Source organism: Maniola hyperantus, chromosome 25 (assembly GCF_902806685.2).
Source record: "Maniola hyperantus chromosome 25, iAphHyp1.2, whole genome shotgun sequence".
NCBI lineage: Eukaryota > Metazoa > Arthropoda > Insecta > Lepidoptera > Nymphalidae > Maniola > Maniola hyperantus.
The window spans coordinates 973,816-997,290 of NC_048560.1; the positions used below are offsets into that span (position 1 = coordinate 973,816).

General features: G+C 37.5%; 2 protein-coding genes and 1 long non-coding RNA gene across 3 annotated transcripts; 2 read left to right on the plus strand and 1 right to left on the minus strand.

Moving 5' to 3' along the window:
* Positions 1 to 433: 433 nt before the first annotated feature.
* On the plus strand, positions 434 to 23,350 carry LOC117993948 (pro-resilin-like). Its single transcript, XM_034981826.2, has 6 exons — positions 434 to 483; positions 4,435 to 4,576; positions 5,194 to 5,312; positions 21,252 to 21,387; positions 22,130 to 22,216; positions 22,720 to 23,350. Exons 1-6 carry the CDS (start codon positions 469 to 471, stop codon positions 22,824 to 22,826), a joined length of 606 nt encoding a protein of 201 aa, XP_034837717.1. The 5' UTR covers positions 434 to 468; the 3' UTR covers positions 22,827 to 23,350.
* Positions 5,948 to 7,197, minus strand: LOC117993887 (uncharacterized). The gene has a single exon (XM_034981764.2). The coding sequence runs from the start codon at positions 7,148 to 7,150 to the stop codon at positions 6,287 to 6,289; it is 864 nt and encodes a 287-aa protein (XP_034837655.1). The 5' UTR covers positions 7,151 to 7,197; the 3' UTR covers positions 5,948 to 6,286.
* Positions 11,351 to 19,346, plus strand: LOC138404080 (uncharacterized). Its single transcript, XR_011238188.1, has 3 exons — positions 11,351 to 17,007; positions 17,581 to 17,718; positions 17,808 to 19,346. It is a non-coding gene; the product is annotated as an uncharacterized lncRNA (long non-coding RNA).
* Positions 23,351 to 23,475: the final 125 nt, after the last annotated feature.

The following is a 23,475-nucleotide window of genomic DNA, read 5'->3' on the forward strand; positions in this document are numbered from 1 at the left end:
CCAGAGTGAACTAGAGTGAAGGAAACTCTCGGTTTGATACGATATGTCATAGTCTACTAGATGATGCCCGCGACTTAGTCCGCGTGGATTTAGGTTTTCAAAAATCTCATGGGAACTCTTTAATTTTCCGGGATAAAAAGTGGCCAAATCGCTGTACCAAATTTCGTCAAAATGGGTTGAACAGATGGGCCGTGAAAGCAGCAAGCGCAGTGTGGGAGGACCTCCAACCCGCTGGACTGACGACCTTAAGAAGATAGCGGGAAGTGGGTGGATGAGGAAGGCGGAGGATCATGTGTGGTGGCGTGCTCTTGGGAAGGCCTATGTCCAGCAGTGGACGCAAATAGGCTGATTGATTGATTGATTGATGGATATGGGCAGTGATGATTTTAACCTACTTAATACTTAAGTCTTACTTACTTATTTTTTGTTTCAGATTTGTTAATCGTAACTGAACTAACTACCTCATCAATGGCATATTTTAGGGTAAGTACCTACCTATATCACCATCCTACCGCCGGCCCACTACTGAGAACGGGTCTTCGTCGGTGCACAATAAGTGGCACTTGCTGTCCTAAATGCACAGAGAATTCAACCTAAACAGTACACACACGCGGCCGAAAATAATGTATACATCGCCCTTTAGAAGGTGATAGCCGATTTGTAGAGCGTTGTCCCTTCTTCAACTTCACGTAGGCATGAGTGACAGAGACAACGCTCTACAAAGCCAAAATTTCATTCTAAAGGCCGATGTACATTACTTTTCGCCGCGTACTGTAAAAGGTTTTGCATGAAAACAAAATCGTAAAATGTTGGTAAAATGAAGCCTACGTCATAATAGCTATCTGGATGCCAAATTTCAGCCCGATCCGTCCAGTAGTTTGAGCTGTGCCTTCATAGATCAGTCAGTCAGTCACCTTTTCCTTTTATACCTATATTTAGATTTTAAATAAATATCAAGTGATCATACTCTTGTTATAGCAGTTCAGCTATGCATAATGCTCTACATTTTGAGATGTTATTAAATCTAAACAATATGATTCGTACAGCAATCAATTATGATTAACTTATGTTACCTATTGTAACGGTTAATCTATGATTACTACTTTGATTACTTGATTGTATGTATGATATGTAGCATAACATAGGTACTAGAGATGGGCGTTATTGGCTATTTCTGGCTACGGTTATCCAACAGTTATTTAGTTTCAATACCGATATTGATAACAGTTGCCGAATATCGGTATCAGAGTTGTGTTTTAACTTTAATATGCGCAACGCGCAATGGTTTCCGTTGTAGTAACTAAGCTAGCTGCCGTATCAATGCCGTCTGCTAGCGCGCGCATATTTCACTAAAATAAAACCAATTTTACTTTCATGAATATCGTGAAGTAATCACAACCTTAAGTTCATAGCAGCAAAGTTTGATTATAATGATCATTGACATAGGTCAAACTATAGTGGACGCCTGCACGGATAGTTTGCCACAGTCCAGTTAACCAAAAACATTTCACGACGATTGATAAACCAAAGAGGACTTTATCTCTATTACTCTAAGGCTAACTGTAATAAAATTGATAGATCAAAGTGTAATGGACAAGTACTTGTACAGTTAAGCCTTAGCATAATAAAGATAAGGTCGGCTTTGGTTTATCAAGTTCTTAGTTACTAAGCCGGTGGCCAATAACTGCTCCTTCTCAGCTTTCAGTGAAAGAAAGAAAGAAAAGGCATAATTATTGCGTTTTTAGTTACCAAAAAACCAAACAATGCATTGTCAGTTGCCAGTTGGCAGTGTTGCGTTGTCAGGTGGTTCGTCATAGATGATAGCTGATAACCGTTGCTAGCAACGACAATAACGTTACGGTACGCTATAGCGGACACATGTCTAATAGGTACATTACATACCTACATAATATATCATGGTATACCACTGTACAACACTGTAATAGTAATTTGTTACGCATATTCAATGTATAGCAAATTATATTGTCATTTGTTGATTGCAATAACTTACAACTCATAAGGTTCAAGTACCTATATTATGTATGCAGCATAATCTAATATAGATATATTACAGTTTTTGGTACTTACCTACTTAATTTTAGGGTTCCGTACCTCAAAAGGAAAAATAGAACCCTTATAGGATCACTTTTCTGTCTGTCTGTCAAGAAACCTCTGTACTTCCCGTTGACTTAGTATCATGAAATTTGGCAGGTAGGTCTTATAGCAGACATAAGAGGTCAAATCTGAAAACCGTGAATTAAGGGTTACATCAAAATTGTGGTCATGAACTAATAAGTAATTAGTATTTTCAATTTTCGCAGTAAGATAACTATATCAAGTGGGGTATCATATGAAAGAGTTTCACCTGTACATTCTAAAACAGTTTTTTGTTTATTTTTATGCATCATAGTTTTTGATTTATCGTGCAAAATGTCGACAAAATACGACTGTAGTACGGAACGCTCATTGCGCGAGCCTGACTCGCACTTGGCCGGTTTTTTATAATATCTTACGCCTATTTTCACTAATATTATAAATGTGAAAGTTTGGATGTTTGTACGTTTGTTCTTGTTCAAATAAAAATTTCAAATGGCAACCATGAAAATTATAAAAAATCAAAAGCGTTATTTCTTGTACGGTGATACGGAACCCGGATGTTTAAGTCCGACTCGCACTTGGCCGGTTTATTAGGATTGTAGAACTGTGTGAGAAAACCGTATTGACCCTTAGTGTAATCGACAGTAAATTCTGCTCTTTGATTGGTTGATTCGCTGTTTAAATGGGTTTGCAATGTTTTGTTATACAAGTCATAGCTTCAACTATGTAAGTATAATATATAGTTTCTTTCTTCGAGACCCCGTGAGACTGTAGTTTTGCATATAATGCTAATTTCCAACAGCCAGGGAACTGCTATCGTCCATCGAACCTATTGTTTCCTTTCCTAGTGTTATATTCTATTATAATATTAGATTAATATATTAAGGTTATAATATTAGATATAATATATTAAGTCCTTAGTTTAAAAAAAACTTGTAACTGCCTTCTGCAATACAGGGTTTTCCTAGTGCAGAGGGCAGGAAACTTGTTTCTTGTGTCTAAATTCTAAATTCAAAATAAATTATTCTTATTCTATTCCTATTCTATATTGGTACTGATTCTGAGCACAACTTAATTGTAGAGTATTCGCATACTCTTCTTACTAATGTAATATGAAAAGGACAGACGCAGTTTGACAGTTTTAAATTTTATTTTTAGATAATAAAACCCGTGATTTTAGCGCACAGTCGCGAGCCTACTGTTTAAATTTGTAGCGTGCACTAAAATTTAGTCTTTAAATGTAAAGTTCATGTTCTGTCCCTTTTTAGCATTGTTAAAAAGAAAAGGATAAAGAATCCTCTATATATTCAGTTTAGAGATAAACAACGGAATCGGTGCCAGTGTCTAATGTATATATGTATATACAAACCTTGCGTGTAACCTGTCTTGAACTGTTGTACCTACTTAGTACGTGATACCATATTTTCCCAATTTCATCATCATCATCATCATCATCATCAACCAATAGACGTCCACTACTGGACATAGGTCTCTTGTAGGGACTTCCACACGCCACGGTCTTGCGCCGCCTGGATCCAGCGGCTCCCTGCGACTCGTCTGATGTCGTCCGTCCACCTAGTGGGGGGATGGACGGTGGTATTCCCAATTTACTACATGAAAAAAAATTCGTGCAGAGAACTGCGGGCCCATGGCCAGCATATTATATGTACAACGCTAGTTTTAGTACACGAAAAACCTGAAAGTAGTTTGTTCAGAATCAGTAACAGAATCGATTGCAATCATTTTTACTATAGGTAAGTCCCGCAAATTGCTATTGTGCTGGAACCATGTCTCATTAAAATCGAAATGACGTCACAGCCGAAATAAAAAATATATACCATCAGCTCGAAACTTCAGTTTAGTGCTGACGTCACTAAAATGGCGGCCACGCGCATTAGCAATTTGTGGGACTTATACGGTTATGTTTTGACTAAACAATAGTTCATAACCCTGCAAGTTTAAACATCTAGTTGAATGACCGCATGCACCAGCTGATTCGAGCAGTGCAAGCGGGAGCGCGCACGATCGATGCTAGCCGTCCCGTTCGCTCACAGCCGCTCGCTTGGGGTGACCATGTTTTACGAGGACAGCGACTCAACACAACAAGCTTATAACTTCGTAAATTTTCATCAAATATTTTTGAAACTTTTGTATACCTATATATTCTTTATGTAAAAATATTCGACACGTGTTTCCGTTTTTGCGTTAACTAAAACTAACATTTGTATAATATATTGATGATATTTAAAATTGCATTAAAATAATCGATTTAAGTATATTTTTAATTCTACAAAAACTCTACGTGTTTTAAAAATAAATAATATGTTTTCATTTCAGATATTCAGCGCATCTCTATGCCTAAGTCTAGTATCGCTGGTGTGTGGGGAACCACCAGTGCACGGCTACCACTACAGGCCAAACGGCCACCAACCCAACGGCTTCAACAGACCTAGTACAACTTATCTACCTCCTAAAACCGGTACGTATGTACGTACGTACCTACTTGCTTAGATGGGTTGATCATGATGATGATCAACCCGTCACCGGCTCACTACAGAGCACAGGTCTCCTCACAGAATGAGAAGGGGTTAGGCCATAGTTTACCACGCTGGCCAAGTGCGCATTGGTAGACTTCACAGACCTTTGAGAACATTATGAATGGAGAGAGTTCTCTAAGTACTACGGAAAACATTGGTTCGTTTGTGATTGATTGGCCACTCAATTTTTTTTTTAATTTTTTTGAATAGAGATAGCGAGCAAACGAGCTTTTGGATCACATGATGTTAAGTGATTACCGCCGCCCATGAACATTTGCAGCACCAGAGGAACTGCCGATGCGTTGCCGGACTTTCAGGAATTTGTTGGTCCGCCCCTTGAATAACCCCATGTTGTAATCTAGTGGAAACACCGCCGATGGGAGTTGATTTCACAGTTTGCATGGGCGTGGAAAGAAGGATCTGGCACAACGGATGGTCGAAGTGTACCAGACACCCAGGTCCCCCCAGAAAAATTCCACTCAGGTCCCAGGACACCCAGAAAAATTTCGTTAATTTCGTAAATTTTCTTATCTGAAAAGGTTTTTTCTCATCTTTTCAGGTTTAGCCCTGCCCAGCAGCTACTTACCGCCAAACTCCTTCACTGGCCCGGGCCAGTATGACAACGGTAACAGCCACCACCACAGCCATAACCACCACCACGGGAATGACAATGAAGTGGTAAGAACCACAGGTTCGAGACACAAGGCTCTTCCTGACAGATTCCCGCTAGATGGCGTTGTTAGGTCGTTTCCACAGAGTACCTACATTGGTACACTATAAGAGTCGTTTCACAGGTTTCTATTATTTTTGCAAAGTTGCTGTGCCCATTTTTTTAATATCCGCGCGTAAAGTAGGTAATGCCTATTATTTTATGACATCATTAGTTTACTTTAAAACGGAGCCATATTTAATCAAAAATGTATCTTTTGTGCACACTTATTCTTTTTTCATCTGGCAATGATACGGACAAATTTTGCCGAAAATGCGCCAACCCTAAGAGCAAGGTACCTACTTTACTCAATGGTCTAATTGCTCAGCACCACACCAACTTAGTATATCAGTACCCTTTTTATAAATGCGAAAGTGTGTTTGTTTGTTGGTTTGTCCTTCAATCACGTCGCAACGGAGCAACGGATTGACGTGATTTTTTGCATGGGTATAGTTTAAGACCTGGAGAGTGACATAGGCTACTTTTTATCCCGGAAAATAAAAGAGTTCCCACGGGATTTTAAAAACCTAATTCCACGCGGACGAAGTCGCGGCATCAGCTAGTTTCCTAATAAGTCAATTAAAAAAACCATTCCACCCTTAAGAGGTTTATGAATTAAGAGCCAGCGCGTGCCAGACCTTTGTTATTTTATAAAAACTGAAAGTTTCCCTGCGTATTGTCCCCAACACGGAGGTACGATCAGCGACTATGAAGTTTGGATCATGGTGGCTTTGGGTAATAACAGGTAATAAAGGGGTAAAAAATCTTACGTCAAAATATAAAGGCTAATTCAACAGCAATCTACACGATATCACTTTTACCACTATTTTAGAAAATTGAAATGCCTGAAAGTTGAAAATATAAAAACGATAAACAAACGATGCATAATAATTTATCACTGATTTTAATGAAGTAGGTAATTTTAATAACAGTAACACAAAAATTACGTATCTTTCCTTTTTACATTATAAACCGTATACGAACTAATAGGTTTCAACCTGTAAATACTGTTATCGACTGAATAAAATATATCTCCATAGTCACCAAAAATTATACTTCTAGGAAAGAAACTCAAATTAGCCACATGTTTAGCGGTGCCGTTAAAACAGTCGATTTCATACAATCCGTTCTCCGTAACACCAAAAGTAGTATATTCATCACTTATAAAATGGTATACTGCAGTCAAATCCTTATTTTTCACTATTTCATCACCATTCAAAGCACAATAAACACCGCACATAGACACGTAATGTATATTTTTATAATAATCTACATCGAACTCCAATACCGATTTCATATTGCCAACTCGAATCGCTTTAGAACCTTGATCGAATATCTTGTATATCTTATGACTGTTAGCATCTATGACGTACATTTCATTATTTCTGATTACTATTTTTAAAATATTCATATTATAAAGTCCTATGTTCACAGCATCTCCCAATAACGGATCGTATTTGTACAGTCCGTTATCTGATCCAAAATAAACATCACCATTTTCGGTATCCACAGCGGTCGCTTTATTTCTAGCTATGCCATTAATTTTCATGGTATCTTTCGTTATAATATTGACGTATGCTCTTCCAGAATTCTGTATTAAATCATCCATATGCATGAAAAATAGATTTCTGGTCGCTGAATCGTATGCTAGTTCCTTCGGGTCGGTAAATTTATCTGTCAATAATTCCTTTTTATATAATCTACTTCCAATTTTTTCTATCGGTGTATCAGTTACGTAAACACGTATTTTAGCTTCCACACAAACTAATAGTACGACCAATGTTGCGATATTAATTTGAGATAACATTTTTTAAACAAAAACGAACCGTGCTCGATTATGAATTTTTAGTATGAAACTGGCTACAATGTGTAAAATGTTTTGATCTTATATCTCATTGAAGTTAAAACCAATTAACTTCTGCAGCTGATACAGTTGTTTGATCATTCCAATTTGATCTCTATTCATTATGAAAATAAGGTTGGTACGGTGAATAGTGGATTTTTCGGTTTGTTACTCATTTGTGATTTGTCATCGCGGATGTGTGTTGAGAAAATTGGTATAAACAAGCGTAGAGGTCGTTCTGAACAACTCCTCGTAATTATACTCATACTAAATAGTCGCAGATATCCAATTTTTTTCTTTGATACTTAAGTTGACTGGAAAAAATAACATTTACCTATCTATATGTATATATGTAATACCCTATATGTATATATATATCATATTTATTACTCTACTAATAATGAAGCTTTTTATTTTTTATTTTAGTTGATTTTTATATTATAGAGAACACTTTTGTTGTCGGGTCGTGACACTAGGGCTCTGCCTGAAAATCAGCGCTGCAAAGTCAAATACTGCAGCATCACGCTGAGGCAGGATTCTTTTCAGCTCAAACAAGACATCATTTTTTTTTTTAGTACTGTCGAGCTAGTAGTTTTAAGTTTTACCTAGTTTTAATTCTTTAATTTGTAACATTTGGTTTGTATGTTTTGCTTTTTTTGTCTTTTCTTGTTTTGTGAGCTGAATAAACTTTTATTTATTTATTTATTTATTTATAAAATAAGTATAGCTCCGCACTTAATCCGCGTGGATTTACGATATTTTAAATCCCGTGGAAACTTTTATATTTTTGCGGGATAAATCCGATTGGATGCCGAATATCTAAGCTACACACAACTCCAAAAAGTTAGAGGTGCCTGGGGTCTCTCGTATAGAGGCGGACGTCTTAGCCACGTCGGCTATCAGGGCTCAACAGGCGGGCAAATAGGTTAGTGTCCGATACACAGAGCAGAAACGAAGAGGAGTTGGCCTAAGCAACTGTGCACTGTGATTTTCAACTAGGTCCTGACGTCATCACTGTGGGCGGGGCCTTAGTTAGTATGCTGTCTGCGTTCGTCAGGTTCACATATATTGAGACTCGTATTATCGGTGTGTTTTCGCGTTTTTAAGAACAAAAGGATGAAGTGTTGTGTTTTATCGTGTCAAAGTTATTCAGACAGACGTTCTGATGCTATGAATGGTATCACCAGGGTCTTTTCACTCAGTACATTTTAGCCACAGTACAAAATCGCACAGGGTACATTGACTCAGACTTAGCTCGACAGATGGCACTAGTAGTAAGTTTTGTTGCCAACCACGCGCAACAGGTGGCACTACTTGTAAATTTTGTGGCCGGTCAGCAGTGTGACCGTTTGTGGCAGATTTCTGCCATTTGGGCAGATTTGGCTCCTAAATTTTAACTCTGGCAGAAAAAGCTGACGATTTAACAAAGTGGTAGATTGTGGCAGATTTCAAGGAAATCCTTATTATTTTTCTAATCTATCGCCACACTCACACACACACAGTTAAAGTATCAATTATTAATCTTGGCAATCTATTTTCGTCCTTATTCAAGCAATTAGCAAGAAGTGAAATGTAAAAATTCTTAAATGTGATGGATGAATGCAATAAGAAAAATATATGAAAAGACATTGCTATGCTAGGAGAGTCAGACTCAGAATAATATTAATAATTAATTAAAAAGCAAATTCGTAACTTTTTTTTCTTTTTAAAAATTACACGGTAATTTACACGGTATTCTTTTAGCTCATCCACCGTAATTTAATCAAGAAACACCGTATTTTTAACCTTACAACACGGTAATTCTTGATTTACATATGGAAACACTGGCACAGTCACAAATTGTCAAGTCTGTGGTCTGTGTCTATTAAAAATTATTTATTTTCAACCACTTTTTTCGAGGTTTTCCATTATATCAAGGTGTTTATGTGATATTTTCCAACGACTTGACTTTGTTAGTTGGATTTTGGTGATTCTGTTATAGTGAAGTGACTTGTGCTTTATTTTGAACTCTGACAACTCTACCGAGCAACTTTCTTTATTTCTTTGTACCTCTTTAGCTATTCGAAACTGCAAAGTATGGATTTACAGTGCATTGTGCTGATCTGGATGTGATGGAAAAAGCCATAAAACAAGAAAAAAGAAGAGCTCTATAAGTACCTAACTAATATAACCCCGACTACGTTTCTCGGACTACGATTTGCTGTAATAACAGAAAAAAAGTGTGTGCCCAGTTATAAAAATAAATAAAAGATTAGGTATTACCTTATTTATGTGTTTTATTGAAATTAACCATAGAAAAATAGAAATAAAAGAAAATTTAAAACCTATATATAGGTACCTATCTAGGTAGCGTATATACTGTACCTATAGGGATTAGTATATATAGCAGATCCTGTAGTTGCAACTCAGCTCAATAGATGGCGTTACCAAAAAATAGGGACTGATGACTCTATACCCGTATATTCAATGTACTCTATGGGTATCACATTTCATTTGTAAGTAATTTTATACGTAATTTCTACACTTATTGACATCTAGTGTGAGATAGCTGAACTATGTAGTGACATCAATATATCGATGTTAGGTCGCTAAGCGAGTAGTTTTGCTACTAACCCGCAGATGGAAAATTGAGAAGTGGGCGGCGTTCCACAACCCCTCACCCCGCAAAATGTCACTCGATATTTCATAGGGAAATCTTAATACAACATCTCCTCTTTGTTTCTGCTCTATGGTCCGATAATGACCTTAAGGCAGCTCAGTTCGGTGCTTTCTTCATACAAACGTAGGAGGGAAAATACAACAATATTCGATATTGTACGCACAAAACTAAGAATTATATCGATTTATCTCGTCATTATCTAGGTTCAATGATATCTAAAACATTGAAAAAAATATTGATTTAAAAGTTACGAGCCTCAAAAGATTCCTATTTTAACACTAAATTTATGTCAACTTTGGGCGTAAATAAATAAGATTAGGAATAGGAAAATTCTAAAAAAAATTATCATTAGACATAGTTTATTTATTCATTAGTTGAAATAACTTTACTTTGCAAACCTAAATTCAGTAGTTTTTTCTCAAAAATACTTTTCCCAAACTACTGTTCAACCCTTTTCAAGCGCTAGATTTCGGCTAAAATCATCATGCTTCTCACCCCCAAAACATTAGACACCGCGCGGGTGGCGGAGGGAAGGGCCAGCCCAGCGGCGCGCGGCTGCGCGTGTAATATTGTGGTTTCTATGACGACAACTGTTGTTATGTTTTCAAAAACAAAAGTCGTAATGATTTTATAAAATTAATTTTTATTCAGTGGCTATGCAAATGTGTAGAAGATTGAGCAGAGCAGAGTCAATAAGTCCTTCAAATACTTATTGCATTTTGTACATTGACCTCTGGAATTTGAAATTTGGACACCAATTTTATTCATTGGTTTATTGACCTGACTTTGTTGTTGAGGTCCTAGTAGGGATATCTACTCGTGTGGTCCTAGTACAATAGGTAAGTAACTTTGTTTAGTTATTTATTTTATGTAATTTTAAAAAACCGGCCAAGTGCGAGTTGCTCGCGCACCAAGGGTTCCGTACTCAGGTATTTTTTTGACATTTTGCTCCATAAATCAAAAACTATTATGCATAAAAATAAATAAAAATGTGTTTTAGAATACACACAATACAGTAAAGCCCTTTCATATAATACCCCACTTGGTATACTTATTATACATTGAAAATTGAAAATACTAATTATTTTTTATTATACACTTTTTATTAACACACTTTTTTTTTTGTAAGTTGTAATCACAAATCTATGGTTTTCGGATTTATTCCTTTACTTGTGCTCTAAGACCTACGTACCTACTAAATTTCATGATTCTGGGTCAACGGGAAGTATCCTATAGGTTTGTGTGACAGATACGACACAGACGGAGAGACGGACAGACAGACAGACAACGAAGTGATCCCTCCCCTGAAGGGGTCCCTTTTTTCCTTATAAAGTACGGAACCCTAAAAAGGTACCTGTATATGTATAATAATATAGGTAGGTAGGTACCTACCTGGTGGTATTTCTTTGTATTTTTAGGGTTCCGTACCTCAGAAGGAAAAAAACGGAACCCTCTGTCTGTCTGTCTGTCGGTCCGTCTGTCCGTCCGTCCGTCTGTCCGTCCGTCCGTCCGTCCGTCCGTCCGTCCGTCCGTACGTCCGTCAGTCCGTCCGTCCGTCCATGCGTCTGTCGGTCCGTCCATCGGTCCGTCTGCCCGTCCGTCTGTCCGTCTGTTCGTCTGTCGGTCTGTCCGTCTGTCTGTCTGTCCGTCTATCTGTCTGTCTGTCTGTCTGTCCGTCTTACAAATAAAGTACGCAACGCTTCGTACAAATAGTACTTTTTTATTTATTTACTAGCTGACGCCCGCGACTTCGTCCGCGTGGATGTAGGTTTTCAAAAGCCCGTGGGAACTCTTTTATTTTCTGGGATAAAAGAAGGCAGGTCATGCCTGTCGTAGAGGTGATGGCCGTTGGAGCCGGAAAGTTCTTGAGTGGAGACCGCGTAGGTATAAGTAAGCGTAGTGTGGGACGCCTTCCAGCACGATGGACCGACGATATACAGAGGCTGGCGGGAAGTGGCTAGGTGAGGAAGGCTGAGGACCGGGTGTGGTGGCGCTCTTTAGGGAAAGCCTATGTCCAACAGTGGACGACCGCAGGCTGATGATAATGGAAAAAATCACGTTGATCCGTTGCACCCCTCACACGTCCCTATCCGCCTTCTCCACTCCTGTCACGCTGGCGAATAAGTTTGGAATAGAATAGGATTTCGATGGAGTGCGTGGATTTTTGTGAACGGAGTTCAACCATGTAGTCGTGGTTTGGTACAATAGTAAATGGTACAATATTAATTCACCAACAACAGTTCCTAAAACCCATAGAATAGGAGTGCAGTACCCTGCAGCATCAGTATTGAAGAGTTGGAACTTAAAGTTCAATAATGGTATATATGTTTGGCATCTACAATATTATCTCACAATCAACAGTGGCTTAGGAGTGCAATACCCAGTACCCTGCATCATCAGGGTCGAAGAGTTGGGATATCGAGTTGAATTATGAAGTCGTTGCTTGGTACCTAAACCAGAGATAGTTTATTCTAAGCGTACCTTTAATATCAATTCAACATCAACTATTCCTAAAACAGCTGATTGAAATCCAAAAGTACAAAAGCTACCCGTGATTATTATGATGATGGTTGAGAAGTTGGCACTTGAAGTTTTAACATGTATGGTTTCTAACAAAAAAGAATGAATGAAATCGGACTACGCGTTAATGAATTACAGCTCAGTATACATTTTAACTTTCAACCCCTCTCCTAAGGGAACCATGCTGAATTTCGGGATAAAAAGTATCCTATATCCTATATCCTCATAGTATGACGTCAAATCGTACCAAGTTTCATTGGAATCCATTCAGTAGTTTCAGCGTGATGCGCGGCCGTGATACAGACAGACAGACAGACAGACAGACAAAAATGAAAAAAATTCCAGTTTTGGGTTCAGTATCGATTATAGAGTGCCCTCGAAAAAAAAATTTCAAAATATCTTCAATGTACAGAATTTCACCTGTTACAGTTTTATTATAAGTAATAAAATAATAATAATAATATTGATTCAGATACAAGTTAGCCCTTGACTGCAATCTCACCTGGTGGTAGGTGACGATACAGTCTTGCTTACGACTATTTCGGATCGGAAATTCTTGGATTCAGGTTAAATGCAGTGCAAAAAGAGAGATCATTAGGATTCCGTACCTCAAAAGGAAAAAGGAACCCTTATAGGATCAGTTTGTTGTCTGTCCGTCTTACAAATAAAGTACGCAACGCTTCGTACAAATAGTACTTTTTTATTTATTTATTCAGATACAAGTTAGCCCTTGACTACAATCTCACCTGGTGGTAAGTGACGATACAGTCTTGCTTACGGCTATTTCGGATCGGGAATTCTTGGATTCAGATTAAATGCAGTGCAAAAAGAGAGATCATTAGGATTCCGTACCTCAAAAGGAAAAGGGAACCCTTATAGGATCAGTTTGTTGTCTGTCTGTCTGTCTATCTGTCAGTCTGTCAGTGTGTCTGTCAAGAAGCCTGTAGGGTACTTCCCACTGACCTAGAATGATAAAATTTGGCAGGTAGGTAATAACAGTTATAACACACGTAAGGGGAAAAATCTGAAACAATGAATTTGTGGTTACATCACGAAAAATAAATAAAAATGTGTTCATTAACGAATAGTTAGTATTTTCAACTTTCAAGTAAGATTAGTAAACCAAGTGTGATATCATATAAAAGGACCTTACTTGTACATCAAAAACCGATTTTATTTATTTTTATCCATACTAATATTATAAATGCGAAAGTGTATCTGTCTATCTGTCCGTCTGTCTGTCTGCTAGCTTTTCACAGCTCATCCATTTAACCAATTTTGATGAAATTTGGTACAAAAATAGCTTGCATCCCGGGGAAGGACATAGGCTACTTTTATGATAAATAAGATTTAGTGGATACCGCTATTTTTCTGGAAATAACGTTAGATGCGAAACTTCAATGGGGCTCTCATATAAATAACTTATCGAACAGACAGTTCTGCTGCATATGCGGTAAAAAAGATTCGCCAGTTGACAGACATAGAAACGGCGAGACTAGTATATTTTAGTTACTTTCACAGCATTATGTCATATGGCATATTATTAGAAAAGAAAAAGAAAGAAAAGAAAAAACGTTTATTTTTTAAAGCTGTACCACACATTACCAGTTACCAACTGGTTAGGTTATCCCAGCGCCTCTTATACTTGAGTAATAAAGTCAAAAAACCTCAAGTAGAAGAAGCGCCGGAATAAAGTATGTCATGTGTGGCACAACCCAAAAAAAAAGGTCCCTACTCAGCATAAATGCATATTGTCTTGCACAAGTACAAAAACATACAGCGCTGGTTTTCAGTAGAAACCCTGATTCAGATGGCACCACGGAATTATTATGGGGTAATGCTGCTGATATAAATTCTATTTTTGTGCTGCAGAAAAGGGCTGTTCGAGCCATATATAGTATGGGACCACGAGAGTCGCTGAGAACTAAATTTAGAGAAGTTAAAATTATGACAGTGCATAATCAATATATTTTTGAAAATTTATTGTACGTATATAAAAACATAAATAAATTAACAAAAAAAGTGACTGTCATAAGTTCAAAGTGACTGTCATAAGTTCAAAGTTTTCATAAAACGTAAACTAATTAAAAAATCCTATTACATTGTAAAGGATTATTTAAATGATAAGCAAGCTTGGGAATGAGTTGCTCGGCTTTGTGATAGTTCTAATAAGTTTAATTTATGATTTTGTAAAGTGGTGATAATAAAAAGAATACCCGGCTGAGTTAGCTGTGGGCTCTTCTCAGTCTTGGGCACGTTTGGAACCCTCGTAGCGTTTGCGAAATAATTATCACCACTATATTTTACAAATCCAACAACTGACAATCGAAAAGAGTAATTTATTACCTATTTTGAACAAATCATTTGACTTTGACTTTTGATCCCGGAAAATCAAAGTTCCCACGGGATTTTTAAAAAACCTAAATCCACGCGGACGAAGTTGCGGGCATCATCTAGTGCATAATAAATAGTTTTTGATTTATCATGCAAAATGTCAAAAAATACTATTTACCTATTTATTTATTTTTATTTTTCACTAGCTGCCCCGGCGAACTTCGTACCGCCTAACAGTCGATTCTTTTTCAGGAATTTTTTAAAAATTTTCTCTCCGTAAGAACCATATTCGTACTTCAAGGAATATTATAAAAAAAGAATTAGCGAAATCGGTTCAGCTGTTCTCGAGATTTGCGATCAGCAACACATTTAGCGATTCATTTTTATATGTACCGAAATTCTAGTTACATAGTAGTAATAAATTAAGTTACATTGTAAATGCTTATCTCTAAACAGAGATTTAGAGATAAACATTTTACTATTGTAGTACGGAAACCTCGGGGCGCGAGTTTGACTCGTACTTGGCCGGTCGGTCTGTCGGTCGGTCGGTCGATTTATTTTAGAATGCATCGTATCGACAGCTGGTGGTAGTAGTTTACATATATCCTACTAATATTATAAACTAGGTGAAGCTATGATAGCCTAGTGGTTAGGACGTCCGCCTTCTAAACGGAGGTCGGGGGGTTCGATCCCGGGCACGCACCTCTAACTTTTCGGAGTTATACGCGTTTTAATTAATTAAATATCACTTGCTTTAACGGTAAAGGAAAACATCGTGAGGAAACCTGCATGCCGAGTTCTCCATAATGTTCTCAAAGGTGTGTGAATTCTACCAATCCGCACATGGCCAGCGTGGTAGACTATGGCCAAAACCCTTCTCACTCTGAGAGGAGACCCCTGCTCTGTAGTGAGCCGGCGATGGGTTGATCATGATGATGATGAGGTGATGCCCGCGACTTCGTACGCGTGGAATTAGATTTTTAAAAATCCCGTGGAAACTCTTTGATTTTCCGGGATAAAAAGTAGCCTATGTCACTCTCCAGGTCAACCATACCCATGCAAAAAATCACTTCGATCCGTTGCTCTGTTGCGACGTGATTGAAGGACAAACCAACGAACCAACAAACAAACACACTTTCACATTTATAATAGGTGTAGTGATGTGTGTGTGTGGATGTTTGGATGTTTGTTACTCAATCACACAAAAACGGCTGAACGGTTTTGGATGAAATTGGGAATGGAGATAGATAAAAGTGTTAATTTAGGGTATACCCTAAATTAACACATAGGCTACTTTTTATCCCGGAAAATCAAAGAGTTCCCACGGGATTTTTAAAAACCTAATTCCACGCGGACGAAGTTGCGGGCATCAACTAGTAATAAAATATAATTTGGACTTATCCGAATTCCGAAAGTCAGGGTTGTCAAATCACACTTATATTATAAAGGCGAAATTTTGTATCTGCGTGTGTGTGTGTATAGGTTTGTTACCCTTTCACGCAAAAAGTACAAGACGGATTTGGCTGAAATTTGAAATAGTGATCGCTTTTGAAAGAGTTCTCGCGGGATTAAAAAACCACTATATCCTCGCGGACGAAGTCGCGTGTATCATCTAGTTACAAATATAAGTATGTAGGTCATATTGTGTGCTTAGACAATTTAATTATATACTTGAGTTTTCATGTAACAGAAACAAAAATGGATTGGCGGAAGAGGAAAAAGAAACGGTTTAGACTCGCAAAAGCAAATCCCTTGCAAAGAGGAGATCTATTAAAATTCATCAGAATCTTTCCAAACCATAATATTATCTTGTGATGATAATGCCATTACTTTTTCGGGGTTATTCCCGTGCGTCACACCCGACGTGAGTAACAATGTGACTCGACGGGAATTTTATTTGACTGAATATGTACTTTTCCGGGATGCTGAATTTGATAATGACATTTATTTTCAAATCCAAAATAGCAGACATGCACTTTTCACAAAAAATAGAAATGGGTGTCGTTTTCAGGGTTTCCAGGATGCTGGTTTTGATAATGACATTAATTTTTTAATCTAAGATGGCGGGCCAGCACTTTTTATAAAAAATAGACGCGAGTGTCGTTTTCAAGGTTCTCCAGGATGGTGAATTTGATGATGACATTTATTTATTTTTAATAAATACTTATATATTATACTTCTATTTTAGTGGATCACGGGATTTTCTTTGGCAAGGAAACGACAAAGCAAAAAATCGAATTGAATTAGATTATGATGCTATCACACCGTACCATTTAGAGCCAGCTTCTGAAAGTTTGACACTGTGTTTGTAAGTTGATATTATTTAGATACTAGCAAATGCCCACGACTTCGTCCGCGTGGGCTACACAAAATTTCGAACCCCTATTTCACCCCCTCCAGAGTTGAATTTTCAAAAATCTCTTCTTAGTGGATGCCTGCGTCATAATAGCTATCTGCATGCCAAATTTCAGCACGATCCGTCCAGTAGTTTGAGCTGTGCGTTGATAGATCAGTCAGTCAGTCAGTCAGTCAGTCAGTCAGTCAGTCAGTCAGTCAGTCAGTCAGTCAGTCACCTTTTTCTTTTATATATTTAGATTAGGAATTAGGATTAGGATAATATAATTATTATGTTACTAGCTGCCCCGACGAACTTCGCACCGCCTACAGTCGATTCTTTTTCAGGACATTTTTTAAATTTTTCTCTCCATAAGAACCATCCCCGTACTTCAAGGAATATTACCAAAAAGAATTAGCGAAATCGGTGCAGCTGTTCTCGAGATTTGCGATCAGCAACACATTCAACGATTCATTTTTATATAATAATATAGAGATTTACTATTTGTTGTCAGATTTGTCAATGCTGAATTATGTTGTATTTTAGTGACTCAAGACATTCCTTTTAGAAGAAAACAAGGAAAATAAAATGAATGTGCCCAATATACGTACCACTGAAATCCAACATGATGCTGCAACATTCAATTCCGTACTAAATATTGAAAGGTCTACCCATACCATACTTGTAAGTTGTTATGCTATGTTTTTTGCATACATTCTATATAGATAATACTCACAATATATTTACGTTGATTGTATGTTTATTAATTCCAGAAATGAAATGGAGAGCTTCAATAGTTCTGCGTCGAATGATACATCTAATGTGACTGTTGAAACAGAAAATGATACATATTGTGTTTATGTGTGTAGTGGGCTTTTAGAGGGAAATTGAATTGTACCTACTTCCTACTTATAAAAATAAAATTTTCATTTTTGAGATCAAAGTGGAATTTATTTAGACTTTTTTATACACAAGTAGATGGTATATATAGTTTTTAGTCGCTACTAATAGATAAGTGTAGGCAACAAAATTTATTTTCACAGACAAACGAATGTGTAATCATGTGTTCCTAATAGGTAATCCGCCAGCACAGAGAATTCAACTCCTAGAGTACGCATATACAAGGATTTACATGAAAACAAAATCGTAAAATGTTGGCGGGGGACAGGGGAGAATGCTTTGTTGTGATTGGTGGACTGACTAATAAAAACAATGTGCGGAATGAGGGTACCGAACGGGCGTGGGCGATGATTCATTTAAAATTCCGTGGGATCACCACGATTTAGCAATGCAATTCCTTAGGTACAGCATCAGGGTCGAGAAGTGGGTCTTCGAGTTCAATGATAAAGTCTTTACTTGGTAGATATAGGTACCTACCTCTCAATATCAATTTATAACCGACAGTTTCAAAATCCCATAAGTTTTGGTGGTCATGTCCCCTGCAGCATCAGGATTGAGGAGTTGAAATCCACATTTTATATAGGACAATGTTGCAAAGTTTCTTTATCAATTAAAAAAAATACGCAAATCGGTTCAGAAATCTCGGAGATTTCTGTGTACATAGGTAGAAAAACACAACTCCTTTTTTAAAAGTCGGTTAAAAAAGTATCCTTTGTTAATTCTCTACTTGTCTGTAAAAGTCCCGTCAAAATAGGTTCTGCCGTTCCGAAGATTAGCCCGTTCAAACTTCAAACAGACAGACAGACAGACAGTTTTTAAAAACATTTGATTCAGCTGTTATGGTACAGTTCAAATAACAATGTTATGAGCTTGCGGTAGTTATTTCGAAATTACAGACAGACACTTCATAGAAGTATGGATTTCTATAATATAATATAAGTACGAGTTGTTTATACACGCTGAGGTAGTAGTTACCTAATAGGTATGTATGTAAGTGAGATTTTATAGTATTCATCAAAAGATAAGTAGGTAATCATTATCATTCAAAAAAAATTTAAAAATATCTATTTCAGTAGGTAAAACAATTTCACATAGTGCGTAGTAATTGGGACCATCCCAGTAAGTGTTTTAGTATTGCTACGAGTACTCGTGGCAGGCGACCCCGCTCTTCCATAAAATCTTATACAATAATAATTGAAATAAGTAGTTCCTTCATAAATCATATATTTACAAAAATTCATCGGTGACATCTGTCCAACTATCTGTGTGCCATCATCAATATATCCGGACGCTAGTGTGAGCGCATGCACTCGCTACACTGCTCATCACTGAGTCTATCTCTTTCTATCACAATGTTAGGTGAAATAGCATACAGGTTACCCACGTGGGCCGAGCAGTTCGGACGTGCATCCAGCGTCACCTTAATATAGTTTACTCGGATGCCACAAATTAGTTGGTAATGAGGATAAGACTCGTTATAGTTGACTCGCGAACACTTCTCACCATTAGCAATTGGCATTGGAATTTCCAATTCTTGGCAGAAAATTGTCGCCAGCCGCCTTGGCTATCCTGTTAGCAATTGTTCTTATTTTACGGAATTCTTAGTTTTCAATTCGGTGGCATTTTTAGGGTTCCGTACCTCAAAAGGAAAAACGGAACCCTTATAGGATCACTTTGTTGTCTGTCTGTCTGTCTGTCCGTCTGTCTGTCAAGAAACCTACAGGGTACTTCCCGTTGACCTAGAATCAATTTGGCAGGTAGGTAGATCTTATAGCTGTCATTTGGGGAAAAATCTGAAAACCGTGAATTTAGGGTAAGATCACACAATAAAAAAATTGTGGTCATGAACTAATAATTAGTAGGTATTTTCAACTTTCGAAGTGAGATAACTATATCAAGTGGGGTATCATATGAAAGGTACATTCTAAAACAGATTTTTATTTATTTTTATGCATCATAGTTTTTGAATTGTCGTGTAAAATGTCGAAAAAATACGACTGTAGTACGGAACCCTCATTGCGCGAGCCTGACTCGCACTTGGCCGGTTTTTTATTTACGCAAGAAACGCCACCGGAAAGCGCAGTGTTTACACTTGGCAGGGCAAGTAGTTCGAAAAACATGGTAGTGCAAGATCGTGGCGCGTGGAAGTCCCTACAAGAGACCTATGTCCAGCAGTGGACGTCTATCGGTTTACCAATAGTACCACTACCAATTTACCATAGTTTCTGGCATTTACAGTAGCATGCATATACACAGGCGGATTAAAGGTCGAGAGCGCCCTAGGCAAACACCTTATAGGCGCCCCTCTAGCAGCCATATTTTTTTAAATAGTAATGAGGCATAGCTGGAATAGAATAGAATAGAATAGAATGTTTTTTTATTCATGTAAACTTTTTAAAAGTGCTTATGAATAGTCAGGTAGTTTTAATTTACCACTGGTTCGGAATGCCGTTCCTACCGAGAAGAACCAGCAAGAAACTCTGCGGTTGCTCTTTTTAATTTTTCAATTTACAATGTTATTATACCGTACTATACAAGCCATTGCAGCCCCGTGCATTGCTGGAGCGAGTCAAATCCAAGCTTTTTTATCGTTTACATAGTCTGCGACTGTATAATATGCTTTTTTTAGGAGCATACTTTTAACACATTTTTTAAACTTGTGTAAAGGCAAGTCTAAAAAAATTGCTTGTGGAATTTTATTATAAAATATTACACTCATTCCCACAAATGACTTTCCCACCTTCCAGAGGCGGAGCGCAGGAGTAGCTAGCTTATTTTTGTTTCTAGTTTGTACCTAGAATGTACCTTGTAGAATAGTAGTACCTAGTAGTAGTAGTAGTAGTAGTAGTAGTAGTAGTAGTAGTAGTAGTAGTAGTAGTAGTTGGTATTAATACTATTATGTGAACGAGTGAAAAACATCACTTGATACTTTGCTATATTAAAGAAGAGGCGGCTCCGGTCATTCCAAGATAATATAAGTACCTAGGGATAATTAGAAACGAAGATATCTGAAGCACGAACTCTCGCTAATCCAATTTGAGCCTCAAAAGCTCAACCGGTATAGGAGTGGACTGAAAACCGAAAGGTCGACGGTTCAAACCCCGCCCGTTGCACTATTGTCGTACCTACTCCTAGCACAAGCCTGACGCTTAATTGGAGAGGAAAGGGGAATATTAGTCATTTAATATGGCTAATATTCTTTTAAAAAAAAAAAAAACTACATGACCGCGCGCGCCCCTTCGTAACTTCGCGCCCCTAGGCATGGGTCTAGTTTGCCTTGATAATCCACCTCTACATAGATTTGTTTTTGTTCTCAGCCAAAATCCTACGAATTCGGGTATTCAGTGAAGGACGCACAATCTGGGAATGACTACGACAGGCGAGAGATGTCAGATGGAAATGTAGTCCGTGGCGAATACAGAGTGCACCTGCCTGACGGGAGGCTGCAGATAGGTATGTTTACCCTATTTCATATCTAGGTAGGTACCAGGTTCTTTTCTACTTGTGGGGGGGGGGGGTCTGTCTATATCCTATTTTATATCTACCACTTTATTTTCCACTTGTGGGAGGGTCTGTCTTTACCCTATTTTATATCTATGTACCACTTTCTTTTCTACTTGTGGTGGGGTCTGTTTTTACCCTATTTTATATCTACCACTTTATTTTTTACTTGTGGGGGGGGGGTGTCTGCCTTTACCCTATTTTATATCTACCATTTTCTTTTTTACTTGTGGGGGGGGGGGGGCTGTCTTTACCCTACCCTGTTTGTCACTGAGCTTTGCCGAGTACCCAGCTCAACTGGTTGCGAAGAAAAAACACATAGTTCTGGAAAGTTGGAGTCCCGTCCAGCAGTGGCGTCCACAGACTTTTAAGCCAGGGTCATTAGTAAGGTAGGAACCTGTTTACTGGCAGGTCATCATGAAAAATATGCTAAGCTATTACAACTGGGGTACGCAGTGCATGTATGCCTCTATGACCTGCACGCCACTGGTCCCAACTTCCCAAGGTGCTTGAATGGCGACCTCGCACCGGAAAAGGCAGCGATGAAAGATCTCCCACTCACAAGTGGCGCAAGACCGTGGTGTGTGGACTGTGGAAATCCCTATAAGAAAACCTGTGTCTATCGGTTGAAGATGATGATGATTTACCAATGAACATATTCTATGTACTTACACTTACAGTTTATCTATTACAGTTACCTATCACGCAGACTGGCAGACTGGTTACCACGCGAACGTGAGATATGAAGGAGAGGCGAGGTATCCCGAAAACAATGGCCAGGGTAAGAGATATTTTGAACACAAGTGACAAGAGTAGATATACTGAGATAGACCCAGGAAGGAAAACATTTTTATGTTAATAATAAAGTTTAAAATTAAAACCCGACTACGAAAATCAAACGATCGTACTTAGTCGGGTTTTCTTATAGCACATGTAAGGGGAAAAATCCGAAAACTCACTCATGCACTTAATGTACTTATTAATCACACATATTTTTATAATTAAACTAGCATTATTCCCGCGACTTCATCCGCGTGGACTACACAAATTTCAAACCCCTATTTTACCCCCTTAGAAGTTGTATTTTCAAATATCCTCTCTTAGCGGATGCCTACGTCATAATAGCTATCTGCATGCCAAATTTCAGCCCGATCCATCCAGTAGTTTGAGCTGTGCGTTGATAGATCAGTCAGTCAGTCAGGCAGTCACCTTTTCCTTTTATATATTTAGATAAAAATTATGTTAATGAATTTTCTGCTTCAAGTAATATATTTCTCGTTCCAGGTTACAATTACAACGCACCCCAGTTTTCCGGACCCCTCAACGGTTTCAATAACCCAGGAAGCAGTTATAAACCTTCCACAGCCTACGGACCACCTGGATATCAATAGTAATAATGATAAAATTAAATACAAGATTAAATTAAACTAATCAGTATTAAAAACACAAATAAGTATTAATTGTTCTTCGAAATCGAAATAAAATTCAGTTAACTAGGTACTAGGTAGGTACCATTGAAATATACAGAATTGATAAGTATGCCAAATATCTCGAATGAACAGATTTATAAAAAAATTGAGATTGGCAACTAATTAAACTACTTAGTTAGTACCTACTATGTTATTTACTAGCTGATCTTATGGAAACTTTTTTATTTTCTGGGATAAAAAATAGCTTATGGTCCAACATGTTAAGCTAAATTGGCTCAGCGGTAAAAAGCTCAGGAAAAATACATTAAAAACCTAATAAGTATAAAAATATTATCATAATATATTAAAACATATCATGTATTAAAATCATAATATTAAAAACCAGTCAGCTGTGAGTCGGACTCGGACACGAAGAGTTCTGTACCATCATACAAAACTCTGTGTACTTTTAAATTAATTTAATTTGCATAGCAGCCATTTTGATATTCGCCATTTTGGTTTTTATTAGCGTTGTATTAATGATGTATTTTAATTTAGTATTATTAGAACCTATACTTAGATAAGTTTATGAAATAAATGATTTAATTTTAGGTACTTACTAATTCTTTCA

What these genes read in the sequence shown, in the direction of transcription:
- LOC117993887 (XM_034981764.2), bottom strand. Translation starts at nt 7,150, where the DNA reads ATGTTATCTCAAATTAATATCGCAACATTGGTCGTACTATTAGTTTGT.
- LOC117993948 (XM_034981826.2), top strand. An exon ending in TTATCTACCTCCTAAAACCG is followed by an intron (nt 4,577 to 5,193) that starts GTACGTATGTAC and finishes TCATCTTTTCAG; the next exon opens with GTTTAGCCCTGCCCAGCAGC. An exon ending in TCCCGAAAACAATGGCCAGG is followed by an intron (nt 22,217 to 22,719) that starts GTAAGAGATATT and finishes TTCTCGTTCCAG; the next exon opens with GTTACAATTACAACGCACCC.